The following is a 13,048-nucleotide window of genomic DNA, read 5'->3' on the forward strand; positions in this document are numbered from 1 at the left end:
CAAATGCTTATGTTTTCCCAGGCTGAACATGTCAATTCTGACTGTCCCATGGCACTGCGAGTTGTTTGTGAAATATCATTGATTCTTTCTGCTGGGAATCTCTGTACTTCTGACATATTCCACATTTACCCAGCATTTCTTTGGTGTCACTATTCATCTCTGGGCTGAATACAACTGCGCTAGCTCTCCTTTTTGATTTGGTCTTCCCAAAGGGCCCGTCACACATTCGTTCTAATATTTTCCTTCTCCTTACTGAGGGAATCACAATTTGCGTATCTTTCAAGAGCACTCTTGAGATCACAGAGAGCTCATTTTATAGTGGGAAAATGCTTATAGCTTGCATCACTGCTTGCAGTGTTGCATCTTTAACGTATCTGTCTCCCATTCATCTCAAATGCCTGAAGATACAGATGCGATGCTTTTATCATGTTCACAGGTATGTTTGCTGCTTGTTCTAGACCATCAGGCTGTGTATTGACAGATGGAGCATGCACTCTTGAGAATGTGTCTGCCATTGCTAGGTGGCATCCAGGTTGGAACTCAAGGGTCACATCATACTTTCTGTACTTACACCCTCAAGGATACGGTGAATCCAAGTCCCTTTTTGTGTATTGCAGTCAGTGGTTTGTGATCAGTTTCTGCTGGAAGCTATGCCCAAAGTGAAAGTCATGAAATCTTGTGCATCCATACTCCAGACCAGGTATCTCTTTTTCAGTGTGTGCATACCACCTCTCTGAAGTTATCATAGCCCTTGATGCATCTGAGACCATTTCCATGACACTAATAGTACTGCCTTCAGTCCTCCTTTCTAGGCATTTATGGAAAGTTTGATGTCTTTGTGTGTCAAAACCTGCATTTTATTTTCGCTGACATCAGGATGTGCTTTACATCACTAGATGTTCTTTCATGCTCAGGGATCTATGACCGTTCAGTGACTGTGTGGAGGAGATGTCTTTAGTGAGCTCTGTGGTTAGGTATGAACTTGCTGACATAATTCAACATACCCAGCAGCCTTGGAATTCCTTTTTTTTCTTGAGGTCTTGGCATGTTCAGGATTGCCAAGTCTTTGATTCATCAGACAAGAGAGATCAGGCTCTCTTTCAAGTATGCTATTCCCATTGTTTAAAATCGACACTTGGTTTTACACAGTTTAAGATTATTAGCTCTTGCAATTTCCAGTACTCTTCTCGGTTGCTTCTGATGTCCATTTGCATTGCTTCCCCAAATTATGATGTCATCTACGTACACTTTCACATCTGCTAGACCCTCCAGCATCCAGCTCGTTCTACAGCGAAATACTTCTGCAGCTGAACATATTCCAATAGACAGTCTTAGGAATCAGTGTCTGCCAATGGTGTGTTGAAAGTGCAGAGCTCAGAGCTGTCTGTGTCCAAGTGGATCTGCCAAAATCCTGCTGATGCATCTAATTTGCTGAAGAATTTGGCTCTGGCCATCTGAGACAATATTTCACGCCTTTTGGGCAAAAGGAAAGATTTTTTTTTTATTTAGCTCCTTAGAGTCCAGGCACAGCCACGGTGCCCCTTCATTTTTTTCCTATGATTATTAAGGAGAGAACCCAATCTATTGGTGGTTCTATTCTCCAGATTATACCATGTGTTTTCAAATTTCACAGCTTTTCTTCTAGCCTCTTTTTTAAAGCTCATGAAACTTTTCTTGTAACATGTTCAACAGGTTTTACATCTTCTCTTAACCCTATCTTGTATACTACTGGGAGGCACCCATTTCCTGTGATTACATCTTCATATGATGCTGTTAATGCTTTCATAACATCTGATTCTGTGTTGTCTTTTTGACTGAAAGGCATATATTCCTTTGAGACCGAGCACCTCACATGTTTATAAACCTAAGACTGGTTGCTTCTTTGTGTACCACCCCAGTACTCTTCTATTTTTGCCTTTGTATTTGAGTGTCAATGTGTGCTCCCCCAAGACTGGAATAGTTTCTCCATTATAGTCTTTCACAGACACTAATGACTTTTCCACTTTTATGTGCTTCTTACATCTCACTGTTTCGGTTTCTGTTATTACAGTCACTTATGCCTATCTTGTATATCACATAAGTGCTATTTGTGGACATTTTTTAATTAGCTAGTCTTTTGAGTTTGCAGCCTCCTCCGTTACTGTGCATAAGAACAGCTCTTCCTCTTCACTCGAGGAGTCCCAGTCTGCATTTGTTATGTGCACTTTCCTGCTTTCTCTGTGCACTTTAGCGTAATGGCTGGTTTATTACAGTTTCTACATATTTGCCCAAATATGTGATTCTGCTGGTTGCCACATCGTTGGCATTGGTTCCTGTTTTTCATTTTAATTTCTGTGACCCTTTCCCTTGCTGGCTTAGCTCTGGTACTCACAGTCATGTGCTCTGTGGTTTTCTCTAGGGTGTACGTGTGTTTGTGTGTGTTCTGCTGTTCGGAATAGACACATTGCCCTTTCTAGTGTCAGATACAACTCCCTTAGTGACTATTCATGGACTTGTTTATTGTTACACCCCAGGACAATCTGATCTTCAATGAGAGAATCTTTTAATATTCCATCTTTGCTGAATTGTTTTATTTTAAGTCTATGACAAACTTCTCTATTGTTTCCCTTTATTCTATGTTCTCATCCTGAACATATATTTTTCACAAGTTCATTTTTTTTCCTAAGGACACAGTGATCCTCAAACATTTGCATTATTTCTGCAAAGTTTTCCTCTCTTTCCCCACCATGATTTATATGGAATGCATTGTATACATCTAGGACTTTTGTAACTGTTACTATTAAGAGCAGGGCAATCTTTTGCTCATTCTCCAGTTTATTTTCCCCTATGGCTTTCATATACTGCACAAATTGCTGTTTGAACCTTTTCCAGGCATTTTCAGAACTTCCCCTGATTCTCACAGCTGGCGGAGGATTTACTTACAGTTGTGCAGGCTGTATAGTAGCCATTTCGATGTTACATCTCTCACTGGGTTTTCCAGCACTCCATGTCTTCCTCCTCTGGTGCCATGTATTATCTTATTGACAAGCAACCCTGGTTCCAAGATAAATCCTGTATTAAGAACAGAAACTATGTACAGAACTAGGGTACCAACATTTCTTACTATTCTCTAACTGTAGCTAGCAACTACCCTGTTATTTCCCTTTATTTCTTTTACTCAGCATACAATACCCCACAGGAAAACCAAACCACTGCATAAAGAGTGTACAAGAAATTGTGGCATCTCTCTGAGCACTTACCCTTTAGCACAACTCATGGATGTTTCTTCTCCCCATGGAAACAGGGAACAGCTGAAGCTGACTGCACTCATGGAGATGTTATAGACTCTGCTCTGCTTTGCTTTCAGGTTTGTAAACAGCCTAGTGTACTATGGCCTGAGCCTTAACGTGGGGAGTTTCGGCTTGGACATTTACCTGACACAGCTTGTGTTCGGGACTGTTGAAATACCAGGCCGCTTCAGCTGTCTCTTCCTGCTGCAGTGGTTTGGGAGGAAAAAATGCCAGGGTTTCTTTCTGCTCCTGGGTGGAGTCATGTGTCTAATCATCACTGGCATCCCAAAAGGTACGCATCAATTACCCCGAGTGCAGCCCAACCTACCTGGTACATGGAGCAGTCAAGTCTGAGACACGTTCCTTTGTCCTCCATTTCCCCCCTTCCATAGCTCAGCTGACGGGGACCCTCGCTATTGGCTCCTAACATTTGGTTTTAGTGCTTGAGCCACCTTTTCTGAAGATGGCACCCACGTGGCTCCATTGCAGATGACCTGGATTTTCGAAGTGTTACTTTCCTCTCTCATTACATCCCTGCTTCTTTAAAATTCCCCCGGTCTTGCAGGCATGCTCTGTTGAACAACATGGTGTTCCTGTCAATGAAACACTTCCCCCCTGCAGGCCAAGGAAGAGTTTTAAAGGGCTGGCAGTGTTTTTCTTTTCTTCCCCCTCCCTCATTTTTCTCTTCTTTTCTCTTTTTCTCCTGTTGTCTGTCATCTCGCCCCTTTCCCCTGTTGTTGTTTCAGAAGTGCTGACTGTTCCCTGCAATGTGCAAGATGCAAGGAAACACACAAATAAATTCATTAGAACTCGTTCATGCCATATGTCGGCTCTAGCGTTTTTCAAAGGGACTGACGCAGGCTGATGCGATTCATGCTTGCTTCATCCTTAGCCAATGCTTGGGGCTTGATTGCAGAGCCAGAGATTTGAGTAGTCGCAGTAGCCTGCTGGCATCTGGGTCGATTAGACAATCTGAATACTCTGTGCTGGTTAACTAAACTAAAAGGGGCCATCCCTTCTCCCAGCAGCTCTCTGGACCCAGAACTGTGCAGACGCCCTCACTCTGGGGGCACTCGGACCCTAGCAGGGACCTTCTGACTTCAGGATGTTGCAGTCAAAACTGTTAAACTGTTCTCTGGCCGACTCCGCTCTGTGCTGACTGGCTGTTTGCGTCAATTCTCCCCCTCCCGCCTCACGGTCTCTCCATCTCACCTTTGCTCCACATCTGCCTCTGTTTGCCAGAAGCTGGGAGTGGGTGACAGGGGACGGATCACTCGATGGTTGCCTGTTCTGCTCTTTCCCTCTGGAGCGCCTGGCCTTGGCCACTGTCGGAAGGCAGGATACTGGGCTAGATGGACCATTGGTCTTGACCCGTTGTGGCCGTTCTTATGTTCTGATGCCTTTCCACTGCTGCGCTGCCCCTGTCTCCTCCGTCCCTTCCCTTTTCTTTCCATGGAGCTGATCCCCCTCCTAAGTAACCATCCCCCCTCCAAAATTGTGGCACTAATGTGCCATTTGTTACCATCACACTGATCACTCTGCTTGTCTATTCTATCCCTTCCCCCACCCTGTGTCTGTCTAGTCTATTTAGACAATATTGCTCATTGTTTCCTTGTGCTCCCCTGTTTGTCTTTTTTCTCTGGTCTGACACTTATTGTGCACCCTCTAGGGCAGGGACTGTCACTTTGTTCTGAGTTTGTACAGCGCCTAGCACAGTGAGGTCCTGGTCTGTAACTAGTGTTCCTAGGTGCTACCGTAATACAAATAATGAAAATTTTAAAAAAATCCTGAGGTTTTCAAAGGCAGTTTTGCATTCAGCTCCCACTGAAAGTTAATCAGAATTGAGGGAACAATTATTTTTTTGTACCTTTGAAAATCTCCCTCTGAGGCATCATGAGATAAATTCAACACTAGTCTAATCCAGTCAAGTCAGTGGCTGGTAAAACTCTGTTGACTTTGCCTGAATGATTCATTGCACTTCTCTTTCTGGCTTATCTCAAGCTACCATCCAGGGGAGCGCCTGCAATTGATCACCTAATAAAGGCTGGTCTTGACTTGGCGGTTGGCTGACATTGCCCTGGAAAGCTTGGGGATTCTGTAAAGCGTGGCTCTGGTCTGACAAGCGACTGTACAACTGATGCTGCTTACCTCCTGGATTGACTCCTGGTGTGTTGTATTTGCTGACTTCAGTGCCAAAAATAAGATTTTACTCCTGTTAATTCTGCAGGTCCCAGGGCAGCAATGGGAGCTGGATTCTAATTGGGATAAACAATTGTTAGCCCAGTTGCAGAAGTTCTAATTGCAGGGTCAAATTCTACTTTTCATTACACAGTTGCCACCAAGGGCATAGTCTGAAGTCACTGGGGATGCACAGGTGTCACTGAGGGAGCACGTGAGGACAGTGGGGGGTCACACTGGAGTAAATAAGAGCATAATCTGAAGGCAATGGGGCTAGAAGGTACAATAAAGGGCATAATCTGGTCTGGGAAATCTCTGATTACTGATGATAGTGATGAAAAGGAAAAAAAACTCAGCTTACCTTTCAGAATCCAGGGGGAGTTTGTAGGGCAGGCACTTAGGGAAAAGGTCTTTGCACTGGGTATGCTGAATGTGTTTGAGCAACAATTCAAGAAGGCGTGATAGATGTGAAACTCTGAGATGCCATTCCTACAGTCACTTTCCAGAGCAGAACCATCCTTACTGCAACTCTCACCGCACACTGTGCATGTCTGATAGGTTTGCCTGCTGGAGGGCATGTATGGGACAGCCCTGCCTGTGCTCACTCTCCTGCATCCTCCTGTATAAGCTTTGTATAACAACATTGCCTTTTGCCACTAGATTTGCTGGTGGTGGTCACGACGCTGGCTGTGTTAGGGAAGTTTGCTATCGCGGCCTCTTTTTCTACCGCCTATGTGTATTCTGCAGAGCTGGTCCCCACTGTTCTCAGGTGAGATCACCTTCCTTTTTTTATGATGCCTTAGCCCAGGAAGTGGGTTTACTCCAAGATTGAAATCCTTAAGCTATTTTCACCACTGAGTGGGTTTTATTATTTTCAGTGGTAATGGAGCCTTTTAGGGACAAAATATTGCCTCAGGAAGTCCAAAGAGTTATCTTTGATATGATTCCAGAGGATCGGGATCAATCCCCGATGAAAAATAGCCCTTCCTCCTATAGTCCATTCTAATCTCTCTGCATCCCCGGGTCCTGTACAGCAATCTTATCTTCTCCAACTCTAGAACAGGCAGTGGTCAATCTCCAGTTTTGATCTAGAAATCAAACGGGTTAATTTGAATCCAAGATGCTGTGGGGATGGGGGCTACAGAAATACGTAGGTAGAGAGATGCGATCCTTCTTGTGCTCTGTATTAATGGCTTTGAGTTGAGACAAGATACCGGATTGGACAATCACCTGCATCCCTCACTGTCTGAGTGGCGGCGCGGCCTAGTGGCATGGGTACTGGGTTGGCTATTTTTCTCAAAAACAGAATCCACTAGTTGTTGCTTTTCCCTCCCATCTGCTCACTGATGGATTGTGTTTCACCAAGTTAACTTGTTTGGCCAAAGGAAGGCATTTTCCACTCATTTTTAGCTGAAAGGTCAAGAATCAGTTACAGTTAGTAAAGGGGTCTAAATTAGCTGTTACCACCCAGGAAAGAGATCTTGGAGTCATTGTGGATAGTTCTCTGAAAACATCCACTCCATGTGCAGTGGTAGTCAAAAAAGCTAACAGAATTTGGGGAATCATTAGGAAAGAGAGAGAAAATAAGACAGAAAATACTGTATTGCCTCTTTATAAATCCATGGTCTGCCCACATCTTGAATACTGCTCGCAGATCTGGTCGCCCCATCTCAACGAAGATATATTGGAATTGGAAAAGGTACAGAAAAGGGCAACAAAAATGATTAGGGGTATGGAACAGCTTCCATGTGGAGAGAGATTAATAAGACTTGGACTTTTCAGCTTGAAAAAGAGACAACTAAGGGGGATATGATAGAGGTCTATAAAATCATGACTGATGTGGAGAAAGTAAATAAGGAAGTGTTATTTACTCCTTCTCCTAACATAAGAACTAGTGGTCACCAAATTAAATTAATAGGCAGCAGGTTTAAAACAAATAAAAGGAAGTGTTTTTTCATATAACACACTGTCAACTTGTGGAATTCTTTGCCAAGGGATGTTGTGAAGGCCAAGACTATAATCAAAAAAGAACTAGATAGGTTCATAGAGGATAAGTCCATCAATGGCTATTAGCCAGGATGGGCAGGGATGCAACACCATGCTCTGAAGTGTCCCCAGTCTCTGTTTGCCAGAAGTTGGGAATGAGCGACATGAGATGGATCACTTGATGATTATCAGTTCTATTCATCTCCTCTGAAGCACCTGGCATTGGCCACTGTCAGAAGACAGGACACTGGGCTAGATGGACCATTGGTCTGACCCAGTATGGGCATTCTTACGATCGAAAGCCCACTGAATTGAGCCCTGTTGTTGTTTTAAGCAGCTTTCTCCAAATATTGGAGCCCCATCTACAATATTGTCCCTACTGATGGCAATGCAAAGATGGAAGCAGGGCACTGATCAGGGCTTGAACTTGGATTCCCCCAAACTACAGAACAAAACAAGGATCTAGACCACTGGAGACAACCCCATAAGCAAAGACGTTCTTCTACTGCATCCTGTTCACATCTTCCATGCTTTCCTCCCTTACCAGGCAGACCGGGATGGGTTTGTGTTTAATGTCAGCCAGAGTGGGTGGCATCATCTCCCCTCTGATTGGTCTCTTGGCCAAGTACCATCCTGCTATTCCCATGGCGATATTTGGAAGCACTTCAGTGATTGCAGGAATCCTCTGCTTCCAGAGACACGTGGCAAAGAGCTTCAGGATCACATGGAGCCATCTTTGGCTAGTGAGCGGTAAGTCTTCAAAATGCATTTGCAGAACTTCCCACCCACCCCCTTCACCTTTTCACACGTTGCTACATGGTGGTGGTGGCGGGGTGCCTTTTGCTTCTCTCTTTAGTGATATTCAGGCAACTGAGACCAAAGCTGTCCCCGGCTGAGCTGCCAGCTCTTTCAGACCCATCTGTGAATGAAACGCACAACTCACCCGCCTCCCCTCTGCACTGTCCCTTCTCATCAACAGTGCTAGTGGCTGGCTTGTCAGGATCTGATCCTGGAAGGAAGAGGCTAAACAATCAGATTGTGGGGGGGGGGAGGAGGGGAATCCATTGTATAGAAAATGGGGAGACTAATTTCCAGAGGCACCTAGAGATTAACCAATCCTCAGGTGCCTCTCGTCCACGCACTAACTTCCTAGGATTTGGGAAAACAACGTGGGCCCCCCGGGCCTGACTGGAACTCTTGCTCCAAGTGAGTCTTGATTTGCCCCATCTGGAATCCATCCCCAATCCTTCTCCAACTCTACCATTGGGCCGAGAGCTGGAGGGGAGAAGCAATGTGCATCGGCAACAACTCCCATGGAGACCAGAGTAACTGCATGCGGGGATGTAGGGGCAGCAACATGGTCAATATGATGTAAGCATGAGGCTTCCTGCTTGCTGAGGTGAGCAAACATCTTCTGGTGGCGGCAGGAAGGGTCCAGAAGGTTGAAGGGGGATGAAATTTTGTTCCAGGAAGGGGGAAGAGATGAAATTGAGGTGGTTCCGTGGGTTGGAAGGTGCTGAGTGGAGCAACGGAAGGACTAAGGAAAAATATACACGCACTCAGTGGCTCGGAGTAGTCCGGGTTCACTGAGCCACTGTAGCGAAGTGGGGTTTGTTCACAGCAAAGTGTTGGGGGCGAGTGGACTGTGAGCTGGGCTGTCGGGAAAATGGTCATGGTTACATGGTAAGTCAATGACAAAACTGGTACAACCGTTGCAATTTCAAAAAGTGTCCTTTTCTTACACTTAACCATATTCTCTTTCGTTAGGTCTGGTGAAAATGTCAACGGGAGCTATGAAATTGGATACTTGAAACTAAAAGAAGACAGCCAAGACAGAGGAGACACAAGGAGCACACGCTTCTAGTTAAGCTAGCCATAAGACACTGAGGAGCAAAGTCTGCAAGCCATCAGTGGATTCAGCTTGGTTCTTATTATACATTAATTCCCCGAGTAGACCAGCTCTTTTTCTCCTCTATCTTATTTGCCTTCCCTAAGCTCCTTCATTGTGTTCCCCAGTCAGTACTGCAGTTAGTCACTCCTGCTCTGTAACACCCTGGCTGGGAGAGAACTGGAGCTATGAATTGAAGGTGAAAAATCTGAAATTAGGACAGAATAAACTTCTCTTCTCTCTTCACCGCTCCTCAAATGCTGCCACGGGCACCATGTTCGGACACTTTCCCCAAGTGGGAGTTCTGTTCTATGATGGAATAGCCTTGCAGAGAAAATGAATCATATGCAATATATAAACATAGCCTGGATCCAGCCTGAGAAAACAACCCCACCCTTGGTGGTGGATAGGTTTTTACTAGACATCTAATAAGCCTTTTTATCTCCAATTCTTTCCCTCATCTACCCTGACTTCAAACCCTTTACCTTTTATCCAGCTCTGAGTTAACCAAGAAGCAGAAAAACGGACTAGATTTTTCTCACAGAATCAGCGAGCAATGGGCTGGCATGCCTAAAGCAGCTTTTCCTTTAAGTGTCACAGGGTTTAGCAGATAAAATGAAAACCTGCCAAGAATCCTGTGTGTTTTGAAGGGTCTGTTCAAAAGCAGAGTTTCCCTTCGTGGTGGCGGACCTATTTAACTTGTCCATCCAAAAAGACTGATGGGCCTTGCGGAGTTTGAGCTCTCTTAGAAGATAAAACGATACAGACGGCATCCTGCTCCAATGACGATTTGGCAGATGTTCTATTCACTTGCTTATGCCACACTCATCACTGTTTTCTTATTGCTTGTGAGAATCTTTTGTCTTTTACTATGAAGGGAAACCTGTCCTCTCCCGACACTGCATCGTCCCAGGCCACCTTGTTATACAGATAACTTGCTAGGGATGAATGCACAGGGCAGAGGCAGTTCTCATGCTCTGCGTCTGTGTAGAGCAGCACTGAGGATGTTTGCTTGCAGCCCAGCCCTTGCATAAAACTTCGAAGAAGACTACATTTTCCTCCATCATAATGTCTGCAAAATCCCAACAGGTTGGGACTGTTCCGGGAGGTGTGCTGTGCAGTTAGAATAGAGTGAAATCTGTGTCACGGTGAGGAGTTTCCTGCTTATTTTGTGGATAAAGTCCATCAGACGTCATGGCAGAACCGCATCAGGAGGGCTAAGGATAACATCTGCTCACAGAGATTCTGGCTCTCCTAGGCTTCCTTTCACCTGCAGATGAGCCCTGTGCCCCTCATGGCCAGTAAAAGTTAGTGGGGAGATACTGGGACTCTTCTTGGTGGAGAGTGCTGGTGTATTGCCATTCCTTGGGAGGTGTATTGACAACATCTCTTAAGCCAATGGCTGTCTGATTTCCAGGTGATGGTGTAAGGCTCATCTCGTCACTCAGGCTTTTGTGTGAGAGGACGAGGGTGAGTGGAGGGATGAAGGCTGGGGAGGGGGTTGGAGCTGGAGTGGAATCCATGTCGTTATTAATGAGATTTGGCTTTTCTCCTTTTTGAACATCTGCTATAAACGTCGTCTTACACTCCATTTATAAATAAAACATGCATATGTTCTGACTGCGGCGTTCCTTCCTTCTCGCCGCTCTTTTACGTACTGTATAAACGCTGGCAATTATTTGCTGCAGGATAAAGGAGGCAATTGAGGATTACAAAGGGTGGCAGGAGCATCTGTAGCGGAAGATGCTGGACTTCACAACTGCTAACGCTGGCCGTGTTTAATGGGGGCTTGGGAATTTGGGATGTGGGGGGTGGTTTTGGGAATCTTGCACGTTGGGCGTCCACCATGTAATGTATGAAGAGTCTGAGCTAGGGCTGCTCTTCCTAAATAGCAATAGCTTATTAGGACCCTTGGTGGTAGGTGTCACGCAAATGGATAGTAACAGAGTTCTTGCCCTGAAGAACTTAGAGACAAGAGAAAGAAAGGGCAGGAGAAAAGGAGCATTAGCTTCATTCTCCAGAAGGGGAAATGCAGCACAGAGAGTGAGGTGAATTGCCCCAGGTCATTCAGGAGGTCTGTAACAGAGCCTAGCAATGAACCAGGCTCTCAGCCCATTTTAACTCTCCCCCCACTTGGGAGAACTAGAGGTTCATTTCAGATGCTCTCACGCATGCCTCTCCACCTGTGTAATCTGGAAATCATAAGATTTTTACGGCACCTTGTGGTTTTGACTAGGCCAGAAATAGTACTGGAATAGCTTTTCTCATGGTGTTCAAGTTCCGGGGGTTTGGGCTATTGGAGAAGTATTGACCAGTCATGAATTCCAGATCTGGACCCAATTTAAACTGCAACTAAGTCCTGGGGGGAATGCTCAAATGGAGTTTGGGTTTAGGCCTCTCTCTAAAAGTGTACCTCCTTAAATAAATAAATATATATATGCACATACATATATACATACATTCACTATAGAAGAGTAAAGTGGGGTAAGAAACTATGTTAGACTGGGTTAGCCTGAGGTTGTGACATCACTCAAGAGTTTCAATAAATAGATTTACCTGACTTCAGCTACAGGTCTGGGTTGTTTCTTGGGCAGATTATCCCTGAGATGTTGAGATTTTCTGCACAATTTGGCAAGGCTCTCCTGGCTGATTTCTTTGGCAGGAGAAATATTTCAGACATGGCAGATGATCTGTTCGCCTGTCTGTCAGATGTTTACACTCTGATCCAGCAAACACGTTCACACACAAACTCGGCACGAACCAGATGAAGCCAATGGGGCAACTCATTTACTTGCAGGATCAGGGCCTTAGATCATTAGTCTTTGGGGCAGAGACCATCTTTGTGTGCGCATGCGTGCAATGGCTAGCAGATGGGGCCCAGGTCCCAGGCTCTACCATAACACAGATGATGATACTGCTTCACAGAACCACTGAATGCTCTGTCTCCAGGAGGATTTGTGGCTCCTAATCCACAAAGTATAGCTGAATCTCTTAACGCTACCAAAGGGAAGGAGATTGGGTAGATATTTGTGTAATGGGCATATATATAAACTGTGTCAATTATGCAGACGGTAGGGGGTGTATCAACCTTAGCTACTTATATGCCTCCCCCACATTACCATAGTATCACACTCTTTAATGTATTTACTCTTGCAATAGCCCTATGTGGTAGGACAGTGCTATTATAACTCTATTTTAGAGAGTAGGAGTTGAGTCACAGAGAGGATAATGAAGGGGGAGCAGGAACCTGCACTGAAGTCTCTTGAGTTGTATGCTAGAATCCTAACCAGCAGGCCAGCCTTTATTTTTTTTTTCCTGAGTGTATCTATTTGTGTTTGACTGTTGTTTTTCAAAAGGTGCTACTTTTAGCACCTTCTGCCCCCTTCTCTGCTTGTTGATCCTGTGTATCTCTCACAGTAGAGAAGAGACAAGACTGAGGTTGTAATAAATACGAAGAGGATTCTTTACTCTGCGTTCTGGATGGACACACACCCTGGAGTTCTCGCTCTGACTTCCAGACTTGACACAGCCAGTTCTGCCTTGGGTCTCTACACAAGGGTGCCCCAACTCTTGGGCTGTCAGATGTAGTCATGGAAGAGGACTGCTGAGTAAAGCTATTATTCGATCCCTCCCTGCCCCACTGAAAAATCTATCTTTCTAAGATGCTTTCCTGTATATTTAAGGTAGCTTTTATAACTGCTTTCAGCTGATGATGACTTACATAATG

The 13,048-nt window shown here is 44.9% G+C and overlaps 1 protein-coding gene across 1 annotated transcript in view; it reads left to right on the forward strand.

The window, feature by feature from the left end:
* The window catches only part of LOC137165094 (solute carrier family 22 member 13-like), a 35,629-nt gene extending 24,574 nt beyond the window's left edge, over nucleotides 1–11,055 (forward strand). The window contains 5 exon segments of the mRNA XM_067566188.1: nucleotides 3,347–3,612; nucleotides 6,108–6,216; nucleotides 7,981–8,120; nucleotides 8,123–8,183; nucleotides 9,201–11,055. Coding sequence (XP_067422289.1) covers nucleotides 3,347–3,612; nucleotides 6,108–6,216; nucleotides 7,981–8,120; nucleotides 8,123–8,183; nucleotides 9,201–9,297 — 673 coding nt within the window. The 3' untranslated portion in view covers nucleotides 9,298–11,055.
* The last annotated feature ends 1,993 nt before the right edge of the window (nucleotides 11,056–13,048 follow it).

Source organism: Emydura macquarii, unplaced genomic scaffold (genome assembly GCF_026122565.2).
Source record: "Emydura macquarii macquarii isolate MOO-44397 ecotype Brisbane River unplaced genomic scaffold, CSIRO-AGI_Emac_v2 contig_2742, whole genome shotgun sequence".
Lineage (NCBI taxonomy): Eukaryota > Metazoa > Chordata > Testudines > Chelidae > Emydura > Emydura macquarii.